Source organism: Malaya genurostris, chromosome 2 (genome assembly GCF_030247185.1).
Source record: "Malaya genurostris strain Urasoe2022 chromosome 2, Malgen_1.1, whole genome shotgun sequence".
Lineage (NCBI taxonomy): Eukaryota > Metazoa > Arthropoda > Insecta > Diptera > Culicidae > Malaya > Malaya genurostris.
This window is the reverse complement of record NC_080571.1, coordinates 35723956-35747044: the sequence shown is the minus strand read 5'-3', so window position 1 is coordinate 35747044 and position 23089 is coordinate 35723956. Positions and strand designations below refer to the sequence as shown.

The following is a 23089-nucleotide window of genomic DNA, read 5'->3' as shown; positions in this document are numbered from 1 at the left end:
TTCATTTGATCGAAAAAAAAAATCAATTTAGTAAAGCGATAAATTTTGGCTATCTCAAAAAAGGTGTTCGGTTGCCGGCACCCCAAGAAATTTCGCTAAAAATGGAAAAATTTAAGGAAAGACTGCAGTTATTCAAAGAAAAAACCGATTTTTTTCTTTTTAGAAGCGTTTTGGACAAAAGTCTTCCATTGTCCGATGGTGACTTCGCCTTGGCTCTCTTGGTCGATGATTTGTAAGGTGGAGCTTTTGGTGTTGTTTTGGCCGGTCTTCCACGTTTTTTCTTAGCCGTTCCATCTGCTGTATGAGCAGCTAGATGTTTGGCCAAAACTTTGACTTGCTTTGTCTCGACAGCAGCACTGCATATCACTGACAATTTTTCACGATTTGTCGATAAAAACGAAGGGTAACCGAAATCGGTAGACACTTTGAAAATGACAAAACAAATCTTTGGTTGCGGAAATTTTGATAGCATCCGGTATTAAATCATGAAATAGATCGATTTCACCTCATAAATATTTAATCCACTCACCTTTCCGATTGATACTCTCCAATTTATGATACTTTAAAAAAAATCAGAAAAAAACTTTTGCGTTGGTTTTCGCGCAATTTAAATTTGTTTTGAACGCAGCATAAAGTACAAGCGTCTGTTTGCTTTGGTATTCGGCGCAAAAAGAACGTGCTGCTATTACACACACACATGACATTTGTCGAAATGACGCTATCTGCTTTCTGTCAAAAGTGCCGGTAACCGAACATCTTCCCCTAATATAATGAATAATTTTAGAACGAAAATCATCAGTATTTGCAGGAAATGGATTCTCTACTTCGCTTGAATATCCAAGATGGCGACCTCCGGTTAATCGATTTCCTTTACATACCATGAATATAGGTATTTTCGGAACGGTTTGATGAATAGAAAAAGGAAAACTATGTTTGAGGTCGTTCCGGAATGCAAAATGGTGGCTTCCGGTTAATTGCTATTCCTTGAAATCCCTTACAAATTTTGTCGATATTACTCGAATTACCCGAATATCTTCATAATAAGCATATTTTCGGAACGGTTTTCATAAGTAAGTGCTTACATATGATGGTTGTAACGACTGGAAGATGAGTTTATATAAGTATTGACGGCTTTCTCAGCCCCAAATCACTAGGCAAACGATTTAATTCCGTTCCGACGTTTCGGCCGTTTTCTGATGGCATTTTTCAAGGGAAATTTAGAATTGAATTTTTCTGCAAAATGTACTGTTTTTCGTCGAAAACAATTAACGAGCGTTAGTTTTTTTGTCGTGAATACTTACGACTTACTTTACTATGGGGCGCCTTTTCCAAATTAGCCATGTGGCAGAACCTAATCGTGAATATCTCGACTTGTACTAATGGCAGCAACATAATTCTTTCACCATTTCATCAACTGAACGTTATAAAAGGGGAACCGTGGTCGAAAATCGATCATTTCTTCTTGTGTGTTGGATGGAAGCAGATGTCAGGGCGAGAAGACGCATTCAAGCAGCGGCATCGGAGAGCGCACCTTCTGCGTGGTTGAAAAAAGAAACGCACAGGTCGTAGTTCTCATTTCCTTCCGGTCGTCAAGGCGAGAAGACGCATTAAACCAGTTTGGCATCATTTGGCACTGCAAGCGGATGTGTTGCGGTTTGTTCGCCAAGCTAGTTTCAATTCAAGCAAGAGCGATTGAGGCAGACAGAAGAACTGCTGGTCGTTTGCATTGGAGAGAAAGAAAACGAAAAGTGGACAACATATAAAATCAGCCGTTCTAATGGCTCTAAAAGTTTTCTAAAGAACTATTAAGATTACTCCTTTGCAAATCCAAATTAATTTGGTTTGCTTCGTGCACTTTTTATTTCGTTCGAGAAAAATGTTCCAAACTGTGCTAAATATCGTAGAGAATTCCACAATTTTATCCTTCTAAAAGTCAGAAATGAATCCTGTACAGCATCTTGATAGTTTCTTTCAATGAAATTATCAAATCCGAAATGAGATAATCGACGTCAAAATTCTATAAGTGTCCATATGTGTGACCGTTGGAACCGCCCATTTGTGAAAAAGCTTGTATTCACGACATCCAGTTATGTCTCTGACATTACAGACTCGTACTTTTTTGCCTTAGTATTATGTATTCTAGTCTAACTGAATGTTAGTACTAGATAAAAATTAGGATAAAACGGCTCAACGAATTTGGTACGGTCATTGAAACTATATGCAATCGAATTGTTAAACTTTTTTACATCAAAAACACTTTATCTAAACTTCTGCAGGTATCTCGATTTTATGTTATATAATCAAGGGAGCTTGGGGTAAAATGGGCATGATAGTGTTTTGTACGGTCCTTTTCAAATAAGTGGGTACGATTTTCCAGACCTTTTTACTTGAAAATAAATACTTTCCGGTCAACTGTATCATGCCTCTATCACTTAAAAAAATCCCTGTGATTTTACATCTTATTAGATGCACATAAATGGAGCGTCGCAGTTCACGCAAATTCACGTGGAAGAACATTTAATATTGTGTCTAAAACTCCATGACATGAAATTCGTTGAAATAAAAAAAGAACGCTGATAGCAACCGCCGCGACTTGAACCGAGCATCATTGGATCGCAAGTACGTCTGTTATTCGACTGAGCCACAGAAGCACACATCTGCATGACTGGTAAAAGGTGCATTTAAATTCATACAGTCGCACCTGCCAGCAGAACGCAAGTTACAGCGAAACCAGTAATATTCAAGCTCATCTAACATTAAGGCCATCGTCCAGGTACCATGCTCGCGGGTGGTTTTAGGAAATTTTCGATGAAAATTTTTTGAAATTTGACAAAACCAAAAACATACATACCTTTGAAATACTTTTATCTATCTACAGGGTAAAAATGGCTGGAAAATTCGAAGGATTTTCCGAGTCTTATCAAAAATAGCACTGAAAAAATGAGCCTTTTTTGTGATTTTTCACAATCATTTGAAAAAATAATTCGATGGAATGAAATTTTTTTTCCAAGAAAACTTTATGCTGGCAACAAGGATCACATTCGGAAACATTTTTGGAAAACCTTTTCACGCTTTTCATGGAAAATCAACGAACTCATATAACCGATTTCGTGGAAATTTTTGAAATTCGTGCATTTTCTTTGAAAAGCGTGAAAAGGTTTTCCAAAAATGTGTCCGAATGTAATCTTTGTATCCATCATAAGGTTTATTTGAAAAAAAAAATTATGTCATCGCATTATTTTTCCAGATAATTGTGAAAGATCACAAAAACACTCATTTTTCAGAGCTATTTTTGATAAGACTCGGAAAATCCTCCGAATTTTCCAGCCATTTTCACCCTGTAGATAGATAAAAGCATTTCAAAGGTCTGTATGTTTTTGGTTTTGTCAAATTTTTCGAAATTTCCATCGAAAATTTTATAAAACCACCCGCGCGCATGGTACTTGGACGATGGCCTTAAGTCATCACAAATGAGATTTTCCGTTATTTGACAAATAAGGTCTTTATGAATTACATCGTATTAGGGATTAAGTCACCTGTTAAATTCAAATTTTTTTGGTGTGTATGTTTTTCGGTATCTATTCATTTAACCCGTATCTATTCGTTTTAAACCAGTAGCCGTCATATTGCTTTTCTGAACGACCTCGAACATCGTACCTTCGTTACGTACATGTCAAATAGGTTGCGAAAGTTCACATACTGAAAGGGTCAAAGAAAGTTAATAAACCGAAAGCCGTCGTTTTGGTTTTTCCGACATCTATTTCAATAATAATAATTCGATAAGGTTTCACAATATTCATCACCCAAAAAAAATTTCACGAAACAATTCCCGAAAAGCGTGAACTTTTTTTACGAATCGATTCAATTTGGTTCGTAAATAGAGGTTTGGGAGTAAATGTCCTTTTTTTGAGTATTCAACATTGTTATATCATTAAACAAATGAATTTATTTGCGTCCAGATATTAAATGACCCATGTTTTACTATCTAGGTACTTACCGTGTAACAACCTCTTCCTCCGATTCATCTTCGTCACTTTCACTACTGGACTCTTCTTTCGGTTTCTCCTTTTCTTTCTTTTTGCTGTCCTTTTTAGTTTCTTTTGCTTCTGATTTTTTAGATTCTTTCTTCTTATCGTCTTTAATTTCTACCATTTTCACCGCTTTCTTCTTTTCCTCTTTCACTTGAACTGTTTTCGATTTTTTCTCATCTTCTTTTTCCTTCTTTTCATGGGCACTCATTTTTTTGTCACTTTTGTCATCCTTTTTGTCTTCTTTTGCCACTGCACTAGCTTCATTCTTTTTGTCTTCATCTTCCAGTTTTTCCTTCTTCACCACCTTAGCGGCAACCGCCCGGGACACTTTCGACGGAATCTGCTTCATCAGGCTAGCTTCCAGTGCGGCACGGGTTTCGTTCTCGTACAAACAGTGTACCTTGGCGATCGCATTCAAGGACGCGACACGATGCCGCTTCGGACCGGACCAAAATCCGTACAGTTTCAGGTGCCGTGTTTTTGCCGTCAGCCGTTTTTTCACTATTCGCGTTCGTACCGATTCCTCCGACGAATAACCATCCGAGTCATCGTCCGAGCTGTCCCGTACCTCTTGTTTCACTTTGCGACTGATCGGGACACGACATCTTTGGTCCGATTCCTCCTCCTCCTCCTCGTCGTCGTCATCGTCTTCGTCATTGTCGTCATCGTTATCGTCCTTTGAATGTTCCGATTCGGATAGGCCTGGTTTGGAATGGGATGCCTCTAAGCTCTTGGATTTTTCTTCGGATTTAGACAACGATTTCTTCGGCGATTTAGGCAGCTCTTTCTCCTGTTCGGAATCGATTTTCTTTTCATGTTTCACCGGAGAAAGATTATTCTCTTCTTCGGCCGCTTTCACATCCAGAGGCTGAGCTTCTTCAAACTCATCATCGTCCTTCAACGACGAAGAAGATTCCAGCGGTTTTCGCTTGAATGTCGGCTTGCCGGCCTTGACGGGAGTGTCGATGTCACTTTCGGAATCGTCAAAGTCATAGACGTCCTTTTTTTCGGACTTTTTATCCCGTGGTTCTTTGGGTGTTTCCGGAGAACGTTTGGGCGGTAGTTTCTTGCCGGGGGCAGCCGGTCCCGGCGCTACCGGAGTTTTACGAGCGTACTTTCTCTTCGATTTGACCGCCGGTTGGCTTAGCAAACTGGCAAGCAGCGGGGTGGCAGGATTGGAACTACCGGAACTCATCGGTTCCGGTGGCACCACCAACGGTTTCGGCGGTGCGATGAATAATTCCGAGGTGCTGACGGGGTCCGGTTTTGTAATATTTTTCAGCCGATTAAGCGGAACGTCGTCATCGTTTTCCGTGGAAGATCGAATCGTTTTCGGAGGTTCGGGAGATTCTGTCGGTTCGCTTGGCTGAGATGAGCTGTTGTGGGCTATGGGTGGAGCGATTTGTTGTTTCTGTTGTTCAGTCTTGGCGGAAGCATCTTTTTGTGACGTTTCTTGAGAAACCGCACTACTTACAGTCGGATCCGGTACGTCATTGGGACCGGTTACTTTGATCGAAGCACTCAAGTTTTTAGGTTTTCTGACATATTTTCGTTTGGCCGTTGAATTGGCAACGGTTTTGACAGTGACGGATTTCGCCGGTGATGATTTCCCGGGGTCTCCGGCAGGACTCGACGGGGCTAATTGTTTTTCTGTCATCCCGACAGCGGATGTATCATTTGCAGAGCTAATTGATTCATTCAAAGTCTCAACATTGCTGCCCGGCATTTCATCATTCGGTTGCTTTTTGGTTGGCGTTTTGCGTGGTTTTTTCGGAACCGACTTAGAACTTTTCGGTTTCATCACCTTCGTCTGTTTCTTTTCTTTCGCTGATTGTTCGGGGTCCACCCGGGGCTCTATCTTAATCTCGTCTGCTTTCGGATGTGCTACCACCGTGGCACCCTGCCCTTCGTTCGCTTCCTCCTCTTCCAGTGCTTTTACAATATCTTCGATGCGACTCTGGACCTCGGCCTCATGCCGGTCGTCCGGTTCAAGTTCAACGAGGGAACATGTTTTTTCCTCTTCGGCCTTTTGTTTGTCTTCGGCTTCGGCTTGTTTTACAGCACTGCCAGGAGCCGGTTCTACCGTACCAGCAGTCGAGACCTCCGCCGCAGCAACAACAGCAGCAGCAGCAGCCTTTGCTTCGGCTGCCCTTTTTTCTTCCAGAATGGCCTTCTTGGATCGGGGCTTTGCCTTGGGAACCGCCGGCGTTGAAACCGCAGAAGACGACGCAGAGGTGTTTCTTTTTACCGGCTTGTTTTCTGCCGTACCATTATCATTATCATCGTCGTTGCTTTCGGTTTTTTTCGCTTTAGTTTTACTATCGGGAACCGTCTTTGCTCCGGTCGGCACTTTGACATCTTCTTTAGCGGCTAACGGCAGCGGCGCAGGCGTTGGCAGTGTCATGGCTGGGCTTTTGTTTTTCGCACCTTCCCCACGATCCACAGTAGTCTCGCGCAGTTTGGGGTCCTCTTTGGCCGCGGTCGGATGGTCCTTTGTCTTCTGCGAACCCGAAGGAGTCTTTTTTCTATTTGCGACGGTAGAGACCAATCCAGGGGCCACGGTGGAAACTGCTTCCGAGGGTTTATTAGTGTCGTTACCCGTCAGAGCGGGAGAACCGTCCGGTTTTGCGGAATTAGCAGCTACGGTGGCAGCCTTGTGGGTTGTCCCACCGGCACCCGTGGGACCACCCAGCAAACCGATCTCATTATACTTTTGCTGACTGACGGTGGCACGTGATTTGGTTTTCACCATCTCACTGATTGACGGATTGCATTCGACCACGGTCGTGTCGAGTTGATTGATAGTCCTATCGGTGATGCCAAGATTTTTCAGCTCTTTTTGAATCTTCTTTTTCTCTCCAGCGGATGGTTTTTTAACACCGCTACCGGTGGGTGTTGAGTTTTTGCTTTTGGCGGGATCCGCTTTTTTTAAGCTGCCGGTCCTTTTCGGAGAAGCCAGACCCGATGATTTTGCACTGGTTCCGGCCGGACTGACAGGATTCAAAGCGGACTCATGCTTAGTGGGCTTGTTTTGTTTGGTCGATCCCGAGGATGTTGCTGACACTTTACTGGAAGGAGTGGCCGGTTCCGGTTTTGTTGGGACAGGAGATTTCGGACCAACGGTCGGTTTAGTCACAGTTTTTCCCCTCACTGTTCCGGGTTGTGATTGTTTGGATTGCTGTGCTTGACCCGGCGGAACCGAGAATTCAACCAGTTTCGGTGTACTTTCTTTGGTTTTTGTTTGGAGGCGTTTGAGCGGTTTTTTCAGTGGAACATCGGAAGCGGACGCGTTTGCGGCTTTCTTCTCGGCGGCTGCTGCTGCCGCTGCAGCGGCCGCTGCCAACTGTTTTTTTGTCTTCATGCGTGGTTCTGTAACAAGAGATAGAGAAAAAAAGGGAAGAGAAAGGCGTTAGAGTTTGTTTTCATAGCCGTATAATAGTAGCATGTTTTAGTTACAGTTTTGTTTTGCCATTTCTCAAAAAGTGCTTTAGATGAGATTATTTTATCTTATGACGTTTTCTCTTAAAGCAAAATTCAACCCAGTTGCTGTCAAACATATGGACTTGATCGCAGTTCTGGTTGGAACTGGGTTAGTTTTGGCTTTAAATGAAAACATAATTAGTTAGCGACTAAGTAAGTCATGAAGCTATAAAGGGTGATTTTTTAAGAGGCAAACGATATGATTTGTAAAATTAACACCATAAGTTTGAGAAAATTGACGATATATTTACTGGAATCGATAGTACGATCAATATAATTTAATGTTTGAAGATGATTTCATGAAAATTTTCTCGAATTCACGAATAATGCCACCGGCTTATAATCCACACCAAACAGTGACTTTTTGGCAATGATTCTGGTTGGTCTTAACTCCAGATGCGGCAATTTTGCTTGCTAACGTTTCCATTTAACCAGAAATGAGCTTCGTCGCTGAACACAATTTTTCAATAAAAAAGTGGATCTTCCTCCAACTTTGCCAGTTTAAATTATAGACCAAACTGAGCAACTTTGAAAATGACATAAGACACGATACAGGCGTGATCTGTAAAATAAACAGTGTTGCCAAAATGGTACCAGCAAAAGATCACCCTTTTTCTCGGAAACTGTTAACTAAACAAAAATGGTGTCGAAGAATGCAGAAAATCGATTGGGTAAAATTTGGAAAAATTTACCCTGAAGCAGGTGGAATGCTCTGTTGGTCCGTTAATCGTGCCGATGATCTGACCGATGCGGCTCGACTAAATTCAATGTAATAACCCATACGCAGAGCTGTTATACATATATATATATATATATATATATATATATATATATATATATATATATATATATATATATATATATATATATATATATATATATATATATATATATATATATATATATATATATATATATATATATATATATATATATATATATATATATATATATATATATATATATATATATATGTATATATACACATATATATATATATATATATATATATATATATATATATATATATATATATATATATATATATATATATATATATCTCTGTATTATACAGATGTTTAAACCCGAAGACAGATCCGATACAGAATAACGTTTGCATTTTAAAATATGGACAAAAACTGCCGATTTTTGATCGGTTCACCTTCACCTGAACTGATTAAACGACCCATGCAGCATAAATCATAGCAACCCATGAGTCAGCAGACAAAATTTGACAGCTCTATGAGTCGAACTCTAGCCAAATACATATAATAATACCCCTAGGTCCCATGCATTCGGAATGCCAATGTTTGGTTCACAGAACGATCAATTTAGCCTAGCCTGTTTAAACAGTAAAACAGTTATGACAATTTGGAATAGTTGAATAAAAAAATTACTGGAAATGCGACGACATCAAAGTATGCTAGTAATTATCATGAAAACAATGCGTCGCTATCGAAGAGCCGATAAAAATATTTCTTCATGAAATGATTCGTAATTCGAAACTTTCGTGATTTAAGGTAAACTATTTATTCCATCACGAATTTTCATATTGTTTTTTAATTTTTCTGCAAGGACAAAGAAATACGACCAAAAACTCATTCGAACTACCTGTTGAGAAAAAAAAGACGAAATCCATAAGTTTCACTTCGAGACGTCGGAGTAGGAGACATACTACAAGCTGTCCTAATATGACTGGCACTTAATGAATCACAGTGATGCACAAGGAAATATCAAAACAAATATTAATAAAGATAACATACCATAGTCTATGGAATTAAAAATATGTGTTGACAAAAAACAGTTTAAATAAGAAGTTGAATTATTTGATTAGTTGACTGAATTTGAGGTATTGAAGTCTGTACTCCAGTCAAAAGGAGCTAACGAACGAAATCCGAAACTATTGCACTATAGTTTTGCGTACATATTTGTTAAAAAAATTATTTCCGGCTCCACTTCGAAACAAATTTCAATTTTTTTTGCAGGCGTAAAAAACCAAAACTCTATGAGCATCGGCTGAGACACATAAATTCAGATTTGTTGTGCTGTCAAATGCAGATACATGGAGTAACGTTTTTCGGTGCTACATGAAATAATGTCACGAGCGCAGTTATAGGTAAGTTGACACGCGAAGATAATGATAGAAAATGTAAGCATTCAACGTTTAATGATTAATAATGTCAGTGTGCAATTTTGTTTTACATAGCTGATTTAATTAAGAAATTCATGAAATTCAAAAGTTTAAGCTACATAAGATCTTCCAGCTCTCGTTCGTCATCTGTAAACAAAAAAGAGTTATTGCCATTTAAATTACTCGCATCAGATCCGCTAAGTCTAAGGAGTGTATCGAAAATAAGCTATCCACATACATTTGTGTTGTACGCATGTATATGTGATGGTTTTACCTTTTTACCTTCTTTATATAACGGGTGGCAACTAAAATTTTGGAATTTCTTTCTCAAGCTGTCAAAAAAAGCCAAACATACTTGAAGAAGATCTGATTTATTGAAATTAAAGATACATTGTCCATTGTTGAAAAAAATTAGTGTACATTTGAAAACGGTCCGTAATCGGATGTTCGGCGAAGCTTCCGTTTGATGTCGGAACAGGAGCGTTGTACGGCCTTCATGTAAACTTTTCGAATGCATCTCTTGATTCTACCAATCAACTGTTAGCAATTTGTGGCTCTCCAGTTATTTTTGTACACCAAGGAGCTCAAAACCCCGAAGAAATCTTCGATTAGGCGACACTGAAGCAAATTTGTCGGGTTGTGGTTTTTGGGTACAAATGGGATCGAATGGGTATTCAGGAACGATTGTGTTTTTTCGCGTAATGCTATGACGCTTTATCCGGCCAAACCACGTATTGTCCATCAGTTTTTGAAGAAACGGGATCAAAATTTACTTCAATTTAATGACAAAAACTCTAAAGAGGAACTCACTTCTACAACTCATGGAATGCTTAATCGATTGTCACACGTTTGAATTAAAATGCATAATTTTAAGATTTCATACAATTTCTATCTACAACTAAAAACTAAAAACAACGAAGATTATTTACGCGAAAAACACATGCTGATCGATAAAAAAAGATATAATCTCACCGCTAGGTGGATAAGGCCCGTTTTTTAGATGGATCGATGAACCGGAAATCGTTATCTTGGAGTTTCAAACGACTTCAAACGTTGGTTTTGGATAAAATATCCATTACATTATATTCAACAATATACGTGAGGTTATACGACCAGACGAATAAGGAATCGTAACAGAGAGTGAGGAATACTCGAACCGATGGATATTTGACTTTGCGAGGAAAGATTGTCCAGATTCTGTTCCTACGCATAGCATTACTATGGAGTCTTCTCCAAATAATGGTTCCATTGATAGCCCCTTTTCAATGATGGATTTTTCATTGCACCCATGTCGTGCAACAATAACGTTCCTGGGTTGGATAGAATTAAATTCTACTTGGTGAAGAATCTGCCCGACCTTGCAAAAAGACGTTTGTTGGAATTGTTCAACAAGTTTCTTGAGCAAAATATTGTCCCACCTGACTGGAGGCAAGTGAAAGTTATCGCCATTTAAAAGCCGGGAAAATCACAACTCATATAGACCCATTGAAATGTTGTCCTGCATAAGCAAATTGTTCGAAAAAAATATTTTTCGACGTCTCAACACTTGGGTCGAGACGAACGGTTTGTTGTCAGATACTCAGTTTTGCTTCCGTATAAATAAAGGGATGAATGATTGCCTTGCATTACTTCCGTCTGACATCCAAATTGCCTTCGCTCAAAAACAACACATGGCATCTGTATTTTTAGACATTAAAGGAGCATTTGATTCAGTTTCCATTGATGATCTTTCAGACAAGCTCCATCAACATGGACTTCCACCGGTTATAAAAAATTATTTCCACAACCTTTTGTCGGAGAAATGCATGTATTTTTCCCATGGCGATTTGGCAACATTCAGAATTAGCTACATGTGTCTCCGTCAAGGCTCATGCCTCAGTCCGCTCCTCTATAATTTTTACGTGAATGACATTGACAGCTGTCTAGTAACCCCATGTACACTAAGACAATTGGCAGATGATGGCGTGGTTTCAGTTACTGGACCCAAAGCTATTGATCTGCAAAAACCATTGCAAGATACCTTAGATAAATTGTCCGTTTGGGCTGTTCATCTGGGTATCGAGTTCTCTGCGGAGAAAACAGAGCTGGTCGTCTTTTTTTCAAGAAAGCATGATCCAGCGCAGCTTCAGCTTCATATGATGGGAAGAATGATCGCGCAGGTTTTGACTTTCAAATCCCTCGGGGTGTGGTTTGATTCCAAATGCACTTGGGGAGGACACATTAGGTATCTGATAACAAACTGCCAACAAAAAGTAAATTTTCTTCGAACAATAACAGGATCTTGGTGGGGTGTTCACCCGGAAGATTCAATAAAATTGTATCAGACAACGATACTTCCAGTGATGGAATATGGATGCGTTTGCTTTCGTTTGTCTGCATACTCTCATATTATCAAACTTGAGCGAATTCAGTATCGTTGTTTGCAAATCGCCTTAGGCTGCATGCATTCGACACATACAATGAGTCTTGAAGTTCTGGCGGGAGTTCTAATAAGATGTGAGGTACTGAATCCCCTGGTTATTAATAACTTCGAAAGGCTAGTTGTGTTGAGATTCATGACAGTATATTTTAACCATATGTCACAGGAAATCAACCCTTCAAGATATGAATCACTAACTAAGTGACTAAGTGATACAAAGAGTGATATTAGAGTGACTAAGTGATACAAAGAGTGATATTAGAGTGACTAAGAAATTAATCAGCCTTTTTTAAGGCTAGCTAGGAGTCTAATCGAAGACTAATTTAGCCTAGTTAATTTAATTTAAAATTTCATTTATTTCAAAAATGCCTGCGTCCAACCGGAAAGGCAACAAGCCTAAGGCTAAAAATAATTCAATACGGAATAAATCACAATCAGTTATTCAACATTTTTCTAATAACATTCACGATATTATAGAATCTGAATGTAAAAATAAAAGACAACGGACGGATTTCCCTTCCGCTGATCCTATGCCGTCTAACAATATTTACGAGATTCTTCCTGAATCCGATTGTAGCGACATAGAAGAAAATTCTTCAAAAATTCCCAAAATGGACGCTTGTCGTTCTGGGAAGAAACATCAATCTATGCCACCAGTGACGGTGATGATTTCCGACTTCAAAGCATTCCGTACTGAGCTTTCTACTTTTCTCCCGGAAGTAAAAGTCTCATTTCAAATCGGACGAAGATGAGAATGTCGAGTCTTGGTGGATGGATTGGAAGATTACGAACGTCTTATTCGATATTTGTCCGAGAAACTTCATAAATTTTATTCATATGATATAAAATCAGACAGACCCTTCAAGGCTGTCTTGAAAGGATTATCAAATGATCAAAGTATTGATGAAATTAAAAATGAACTAAAAGAATTGCTTGGTTTTTCCCCTTCCCAAGTAATACTTATGAAAAAAAGAGCGAATGGTACTTCTAAACCACGCTCTGGAATTTCGCATGAACTTTACCTAATACACTTCAATCGAAGTGATGTAAACAATTTGAAAACTTTAGAAAAAGTACGTTTCATTTCCCACATTAAAATTCATTGGGAACATTATAAACGGCATAATCGTATTGCAAACTTAACGCAATGTCGTCGTTGCCAAGGCTTCGGTCATGGAACCAAAAATTGTCATATGGATATACGGTGTTTGAATTGTGGTAAATCGCATTCGAAAGACGTTTGTCCAGTGAATGAAACCACTGATAAATTTTCATGTTCAAATTGCAATGGAAATCATAAATCCAATTATTTGAAATGTCCTGTCAGGGAAAAAATTTTAAACGCTCGTTCGCTTAGACAACAAGTCAAATCAACGACCTTAAATTTACAGAACATACCTGAAAATCAAAAGGCCGTTACAAATGCCACGCCTAATTTTTCTAAGGCACCTATTTCTTCGAATTTAAAACAAAAAACAGGTACGCCTGCCAATTCGTCTTCTAACGAAAACAATTTATTGACAGGTAGATCGACCTCGTCATCATCTTCTTCTAATGTCAGTTATGCTGGTATATTAGGTAGAAAACTACCACCTATTTCTTCTAATGTAAATAATTCTAACGAAAACAATTTATTAATAGGTAGACCGGCCAAATCACCTTCTTCTAATGGCAGTCTACCTACCAATATTCCTTCAATGCCATTCGCTTCTTTAAATGAAGACGATTTAGGCGATATAACTGAAAATAAAATGATCTACCCACAAGATCAACTTTTTCAAATGATCATCCAAATGAATTCGACTTCATCACTTTTTGAAGCATTTCAAATCGGATGGCAATTTGCAAATAATATTATAATGAATTTAAAATTTAACAGTGATGTTAAATAATTATTTGAATATTTTAAATTGGAATGCTCGATTTTTGAAATCGAGTGAAGATGAATTTTATAATTTTCTCAAAGTTCACAAAATTCATATTGCCATTGTGACAGAAACATTTCTTAAACCAAATGTCAAATTGAAAAGTAATCCACATTATGTGGTTCATCGATTTGACAGGTTTACTGGAATGGGTGGTGGAGTTGCCATTTTTGTCCAACGGCAAATTAAACATCGAATTTTACCTTCTTTCAATACTAAAGTTATTGAAAGCTTGGGAATCGAAGTTGAAACCATTCATGGAATTTATTTCATCGCTGGAGCATATTTGCCATTCCAATGCACCGGCGAACAAATAAATTTCTTTAAAGGCGATTTGCAAAAACTTACAAGATATCGATCGAAATTTTTCTTAATAGGGGACTTAAATGCTAAGCATGTCCAGTGGAATTGTAGGCAAAATAACAGTAATGGTAAAATACTTCATAATCAACTCTCAGCTGGTTACTTCACAGTTCTTCATCCCAGTAATCCGACTTGTTTCTCTTCAGTGAAAAACCCGTCTACAATTGATCTGGTTCTAACAGATCAAAGTCACATTTGTAGTGAACCGATTACACATGCTGACTTTGACTCAGATCATCTTCCAGTAACATTCAGACTTTCCAACGAAGCTATAATTAATCCAATTAGTTCTATTTTCAACTATCATAGAGCTAATTGGTTGGATTACAGATCTCACATTGAAAATCATGTGGATCATGAAACTATTTTAGAAAATTCTGCGGAAATCGACACAGCAATTGATAATTTGAATCATTATATTATCGAAGCTAGAAATCTTTCAGTTCCCAAAGCTCAAACTAAATTAAATTCTCCTATCATCGATGACAATCTTCAACTGCTCATTCGGTTGAAGAATGTTCGTCGCCGACAATATCAACGTTCTCGTGATCCTGCTATGAAAAACATAGTTAAAGATTTACAAAAAGAAATTAAACATAGATTTACTCTTTTGCGAAATGAAAATTTCGCTAAAGAAGTTGAACAAATTAAACCATATCCTAAACCTTCCTGGAAACTTTCTAAGGTTCTTAAGAAACCTCAGAAACCAATTCCTGCTCTCAAGGAAGGAAATCAAATACTTCTTACAAATGGTGAAAAAGCTCAAAAGCTAGCTCAGCAGTTCGAGAGTGTCCACAATTTTAATTTAAACGTTGTGAGTCCTATTGAAAATGAAGTCTCACTGAAGTATGATCATATTTCAACCCAAGTGTTATCACACGATGACATTATTGAGACGAATTTTGATGAAATTAAATCAATTATTAGGAAACTCAAAAACATGAAGGCTCCTGGTAATGATGGAATTTTTAATATTCTTATTAAAAATCTTCCCGATGTTGCCTTGAGACTCCTGGTTAAAATTTTCAACAAGTGTTTTTCATTAGCTTACTTCCCGAAAAGATGGAAAAACGCTAAAGTAATTCCTATCCTGAAACCTGATAAAAACCCAGCAGAAACATCAAGTTATCGACCAATTAGCTTACTTTCTTCTATCAGTAAACTTTTTGAAAAAATTATCTTGTTGAGAATGATGACTCATATAAATGAGAATTCAATTTTTTTACCAGAGCAGTTTGGATTTCGTCATGAACATTCAACTACTCATCAACTTGTCAGAGTAACGAACATGATAAAATCAAATAAATCTTCTGGGTTATCCACTGGAGTTGCTCTTCTAGACATAGAAAAAGCATTCGACAGTGTTTGGCACAAAGGTTTAATAGCAAAAATGTCTAATTTCCAGTTTCCTATTTATTTGATCAAAATGATTCAAAATTATTTAACTGATCGTACTCTTCAGGTTAGCTATCAGAATTGTAAATCTGAATTGCTACCCGTACGAGCCGGTGTTCCGCAGGGTTCGAGCGTAGCTCCAATCTTGTATAATATTTTCACTTCTGATCTTCCAAATCTACCCGATGGTTGTCAGAAATCGCTATTCTGTGACGACACAAGTCTGTTAGCCACAGGTAGAAATCTAAGAGTGATCTGCAGTCGCCTACAAAGAAGTTTAAATATTTTAAGTGATTATCTGTCAAAATGGAAAATTAAACCAAATGCAGCAAAAACGCAATTAATTATCTTTCCTCATAAGCCAAGAGCTTCTTTTCTTAAACCAAACAATAATTACATTCTCGAATTGAATGGCTTGGAATTGACATGGTCTGATCAAGCTAAATACTGAACCTAAGTATGACAAAAAACTCACATTCAAGGATCACATTGAAGGAATCCAGGCAAAGTGTAATAAATATATTAAATGTTTATATCCTCTTATAAACAGAAATTCTAAGCTCTGTCTAAAAAACAAATTGTTAATTTATAAACAAATTTTCAGACCAGCCATGCTTTATGCAGTACCAATTTGGTCAAGCTGTTGTTCCACCAGGAAGAAAACGTTCCGAAGGATTCAGAATAAAATTCTGAAAATGATTTTGAAGCGTCCTTCCTGGTTTAGTACAAATGAGTTACACAGACTCACAAATATAGAACCATTAGATGTAATGTCACATAATATTATAAGCAAATTCCGACAAAAATCGATGCAATCTTCAATTGAATCGATTCGCTCTCTGTATTAGTTAGTAAGTTAGTATATAAGTTCCTTTTCCCCATTACACAATACAAGTAGGTTTAGAATTTTCCCTACACAAAAATCTCAGAATTGCGGAAGCAAATAAAGTCCTCATGGTAATAACCAAATCATATATATAATAGGGCTGAAAAGTCACCACTTGTGGCTGAACACCCAATTTGAATCTTAATAATTTAATTTTAACTCATATTCCAATAAATAATTATTTAAAAAAAAAAAAAAAAACCCTTCAAGATATATTCCTATCCGTGTCAGCCTCCTAAATGTCCGTGATTCAACTTTATTTTTCGACACATCCATGCAGCGCAAAGTGCGTGGAATCCCGGAACACCTACGCTCGATGGAAATCCCAAAAATATTTACAAGTAAGCTCAGGCATATTGACTCTGAGAAAATAGTTTACACGAACGGATCACGAATTGGAGAGGCTACTGGGTTTGGTATGTTCAACAATAATGTTTCGGCTTCATTTAGGCTTCATGAAACTGCATCTGTTTATATAGCAGAGTTACCAGCAGTTTATTATAGTTTGAGTGTAATCGTCCCATTATCTCCAAACCATTATTTTCTCTTAACAGATAGTCTGAGTGCAAATCAAACGCAATGAAAGGGCCGATGTTTTATCCAAACGTGGTGCTATTGAGGGTGAAATTTATGAGAGACCGATTGCTTTCAACGAATTCTATAGCGCGTCTCGCCAAAGAACACTTGCCAGCTGGCAAGCTTCTTGGAATAAAGATGATCTGGGTCGGTGGATGCACTCAATTATTCCTAAAATATCGACTCAATGTGAGTAGGGACTTCATTCGTGTGATGTTTAAACTCATGTCCAATCACTACACGTTAGATGCACATCTCCTTCGAATTGGACTTTCCGAAACTAATCATTGTACTTGTGGCGAAGGTTATCGCGATATTGATCATGTCATTTGGACATGCGTGGAATATCGTGATGTCAGATCTCAACTAATAAATTTCTTGCGTACCCAAGGTAGACTATCCAATGTCCCAGTTCGCGACATTCTTGCTTGTCGTGACCTTACATACATGAAACTTCTTTATCATTTCATTAAGTCCATTGGAGTTCCAATTTAAATTTTATTTTATGTTAGACTGTTCTCTCTTCCATGAGTTCAACCAATAGTCAGCTATCTTATAAAAATAAAAGTGATGAACTGATACAAACAAACTTGAAATAGTTACAAGATCATGTATAAAAAAATGTATTTTTTTGAATGTAATTTATAATAGCAAATCGCTTGATAAAACCGGTGTTTAGATTAACTAATGAATACCAAAATACTAATATGATATTTGAAATGTATTAGGTTTAAAGTACTATGTATTGTGGATGCCACGGCGAAGAAAAACTTATGTATATTACAAGGATAAATTTTTAAATATTACCATTTAATTCTGTTATAAGTATATCACGTCACTATACCAATTCACTATGTATCTCACGACACTATAAATCTTGTATAATAAACGTCACATCATATATGCACATTTCGAATACAATTCATATTCATCTTCAGTGTGAAATCGCTGAGCATGCCTTTTCAGAAAACCATGATTTCACTACAAATGACATAAAAATTTTAAGACAAATTTCCAACCCATGGAAATTAGATTCGGCAGAAAGTCTGGAAATTTTCAAACACAATTCCACTTCTTTACTAAACAGAGACCAAGGAAATAGGTCTTTCTGGCTCTTTAAGTTACTACCTACACACAGGGTACAGACAAACATAGAAAACACTTAATCTCTCCCTACCCTAAACAAATTAGATAATTTTTTCGAGGTGTTTATACCTGTTGTAGGAATCTACCTACTTCCGTTTCATATAAAAGGAACAACATTACAGCATTCTTTCAATAACTAAACAAAACTATCACATTGAAGATGAATATAAATTGTATTCGAAATGTGCATATGTGATGTGACGTTTATTATACAAGATTTATAGTGTCGTGAGATACATAGTGAATTGGTATAGTGACGTGATATACTTATAACAGAATTAAATTGTAATATTTAAAAATTTATCCTTGTAAAATCATTCTGTTCAAACACTCAAACGAAAAGTTATGTATATTGCCTATGAAATAATCGTATTTATAGAAAAAAATAACATTAGATACAACAAGAGATATTCACGACAAAGAACTTATCACTCTCCCAGAGGGTAAATTTTCAAAACCTACCCCAAAGTAAAGTAAGAAGTTTTATCCAATTATTCGAATTATTTCGCACGAGTCAGTAAATAAAAAACAGTAGGCTTTGCAGGAAAAAAGTTCTTCTTTTTTTTTAGTTTCGTCTTAGATTCGTCAATGCATAAAGACTGTACCAGAAAGTATGGACGCAACCAAAAATCGCTGCCATTTCGCAATGGTTTAGAATCTGTCAATTTGTATGGCTGCGTCCTGTTGTTTACACTCTTCTCTTACCACTTGTGCAGTTGTTTATTCGTTTTCATTAGTTTGTTTCGAAATTCAGCAGAACAACATTGATGAATTGTGTACAAATGGTGCACGGAACGCGGACTGTCACTGAGAAAGATGGCAAAAATGGAAGGAGTAAGTGAAAAAGCCGTGCGAAATGCAATCAGGAAGTTCGGTGAGGATAACACCTTTGAGGATAAACCGAAAACGGGTCGAAAAAAGGTCCTGCTAACCCTCAGCTGGATAAATGTATACTGAAGGCGTTCGTACAAAAGAAGGAGGTTTCAGTTCGAGATGTGGCTAAAAAGTGGGCACTTCGAAGTCAAATGTTCTTCGTGCTAAAGAATGTTTGATTCTTCGAACCTATAAGAAGCAGAAACAACCAAAACGTAGTCCGAAACAAGAAGCATCGATCAGGCCGAGGATTCGAAAGCTGTACAATACGATTCTTGCTGGAAATTTGAACTGCATAATCATGGACGACGAAACCTACGTGAAGCTCGATTACAAATCCTTGCCGGGACCACAATATTATACGGTGCGAGAAGGGCAAGTGTTAAACCAGTCCGAGGCATCGATTGAAGTCGAAAAATTTGGTAAGAAAGCTATGGTCTGGCAAGCAATTGGTAACTGCGGTAAGATTTCGAAACCCTTCATCATCACTGTTTCAATGTTCAATGAACAGCGAAATACACATCAAGGAATGTTTACAAAAACGACTTCTACCCATGATTCGAAGCCACGAGGATCCTGTTGTCGTCTGGCCAGATCTTGCTTCTTGCCACTACTCGAAATCAACGGTAGAATGGTATACTACCAAAAATGTCACTTTCCTCCCAAAAGACATGAATCCACCAAATTGCCCACAACTTCAACCAATTGAGGAATTTTGAGCATTAACGAAGGCACATCTTAGAAAACATGTTTCGGCAGCCGAAACCAATCAACAGTTCGAAAAAGATTGGGAAGAAGTGTCAAAACTTGTCGCCAAGAAGTCTGTACGGAATTTAATGAGGAACGTTCGTACGAAGGTGCGCCAGCTAGTCTTCAATAACTAAGTAGCAAATGTTGAGAATAATATTCTGTTGTTGTAGTCTAATATTATCAGTATATCGAATAAAATTTGAATATCTAACATAACACTTGTGAATTATTTACAGCGAAATCAAAGTGCGTCCATACTTTCTGGGACAGTCTTTAACAGTTCATGTATAACAGTTATGCAACCCAGTAGATAATTCTGACACTGATGACCGTTTAAGTTCGATGCATTTATTCCAGTGATATCTCAACATTTTTATTCTGTCAAAAAAAAGAATAATTATCCAGCAGGCTTGAAAAATACTCCTCTGCGGCGTCGGTGAGCTCATCGCACGAAATGAAAATTGGTATTTATTGATGAGCCATCTTCTAAGGTTTGGGAACTGATTTAATGTTTTGATGCCAAATCAGGCGAGTATGGGGGATGGGGAAACAATCGAAGTGCTAAGTCGTTGTGTTTAACCATGGTTGCAATTATCTAGTAGAACCGCGCATTGTCCTTATTCGTTTCATATGAGGTCAACAATTACCAATCGACAAAAGTATTCCCGAACCCCACTTTATATGGTCAGAACAGCTTCCGAAGTGCGCTCGCGCTCGTTATTTAGGCTCGGAGTTTTGATTTCAAGTTCTACCGATAAAACGAAAATTATTGAACTTTGAAACGTCCTCAAACATCGTTTTCCGACATCTACTCCAACGTTGCCAGGTATACCGATTTCTCGGCATTAATACCGATTTTTTTACCTCTATGTAGGATATGTTTTCCTGAAAAACCGATATTTCACAGTTCATACAGATAAATACCGATTTTCGGTTTTTGTGTGGATAGGCATAAAAAAAGATTGTCGTGAGACCTTTTCATTTTGCTCACTCAAATTAATCTTGAATGGTCGAAAAAAAATTTTCGATTTGATAATCTTGTAAAAAGTGCTCTTCAGAGACAAAATTACACCGACGATGACGGATTATATACTTGTCACGATCAGTGGTGCTCAACTTTTAGCCTTCCTCAAGCTGGTACAAATCAAACCCAATTGAAATTTACATCTTTTGAGAATTTGACTTTCATTTGTCACTTCAACAGTTTGATTAAGTCTAAGAGTCTAAGAATTCATAACATTGGCAATATCTTCAAGACATACAAGATATCGTGAATAAACTTTGAATTTAAAACGGTACTTCGTGCTCGCTGCGGTTGTTTAGTTTGATCTATAATTTAATCATGAATCGTTAGTTTGGTTTATAATTCAATCATGAAAAAAATTGGAGGAAGATCCATTTTTTATCGAAAAATTGTTGTCAGCGACGAAGCTAATTTCTGGTTGGACGAAAACAAACAAAACTGCCGCATCTGTAGTGAAGACCAGTCAGAAACATTGCAAGAGCTACCAATGCATCCCAAAAAAGTCACTGTTTGGTGTGGATTATGGCCCGGTGGCATTATTCGTGAAATATCGGCCAATATGTTGGAGAGAAAAGTTTTGCATGAAATCATCGTCAAACATTAAATTATATTGATCGTTCTATCAATTCCAATGCAGACTTCTTCATTTTTTAAAATTTTTGGGTTTTTTTTCTGAGAATATAATCCTATATCTCTTGAAAAATCACCCTTTACAAAGGGTGTTTTTTAAGAGCTTGCTGATTTGAAATTTAAATACAACACATACCAAATTATGAAATGGCCAAATATTTTTGATTTGGTAGCTAATTTCTTGGCATTTAACATTTAAATATGATTTCGGGCATACGGCCGCCACGGCTATTTTTCACAAATTTCAATCTAGAGGTTCAATTTTCAACCACTTTTTCAAACATTGGAGGGCGTATTTTCTAGCAATGACACGTTGAATATAGGTTTCTAAATTTTTAAACTTTGTAGTTTCTTATTTCAAATCCAAGTGAGTTTTAATAAACTCGACAACTATTTCGTACAAATCCAACTAGTATAACAGAGTTTGACAAAACTTAGAAATTGTCACTAGTGAAAAATTATTGTACTGAATTATTCCAATTATCATTACCCGTCCGAGGAATATAAAATCAACTAGCTCTTGTTTTTGACAAAGATATCAAAAATGAAGTAAATTTGCGTCAAATAAGACACACTTATTTCATCCAACCAAACGATTGGCGGCTCTGATATAAATTAATACTATCGTCAATACTGGCTGTTGCGACAGCACAATTGTAAGAGTCACTAATGGAACGTCAATCAATTATCCAGAATCCACTCGACCTCCACGCGCCCGATTTGAATATGCTTGTTTATTATCGTGTCGTGTCAAACCATTAATCAACATTTTCGCACAGTCGCGGTCTGGCATAAATCCTCTCATCGAAGAGTCCGTGAAACACATATCATATCGTATCATCTGCCGAATCCGAACTGTGCAATATTAACCAGAGTCGACTGTGACGTTTCGCCCGACGCCTTGCTTGGCAACTGGTCGCATTTTCCGTTCGATTGCGTTCGTATTGATTAATAATCGAAACAATCATCCTTCGCCGTCGGTTCCGCTTCATCCGGCGCCGGATCATGTCGAAAGCACTATCGAATCGAATTGAAACAAATTGCGTACGCGAAATTGAATAATTACCGATCGTGCTCGATGATCGGCCGTTTAATTGCCGCACCGCAAACGGGCATTTTTCTTGCTTCGAAAATAACAACCGTGATGAGATGATTATGATAAATATGGTTTTCGATATGAAGTCGAGAATGGTCATCCGCCTGCTACCGCTCCGAGGGGCCAATTATGTTATTTATCGAAGGGGTAATCGAATTATGAAGCGAACCGGGGTGCGATGTGAACGGATTAGGTGTTCAGACAGCCGTTAAATTTACCTGTTGTCAAGTTAACATTTGGCTCAGGCTGCATTAGGTTTTTTTTTGTAAGAATAGGATTTGACTGGTTTGAATTGCTTCAACCGTTTAAGTTCATTTTAGCAGCTGAGAACCTTATTGCAAATTGGAATTGCATTGCTTGGATT

At 37.6% G+C, this 23089-nt stretch overlaps 1 protein-coding gene across 1 annotated transcript in view; it reads right to left on the bottom strand.

Moving 5' to 3' along the window:
* The window catches only part of LOC131430015 (titin homolog), a 479674-nt gene that overhangs the window by 430159 nt on the left and 26426 nt on the right, over positions 1-23089 (bottom strand). The window contains exon 2 of the mRNA XM_058594621.1: positions 3998-7400. Within this exon, the coding sequence (XP_058450604.1) occupies positions 3998-7392 (3395 nt within the window). The 5' untranslated portion in view covers positions 7393-7400. The remainder of the gene's footprint in view (positions 1-3997; positions 7401-23089) is intronic.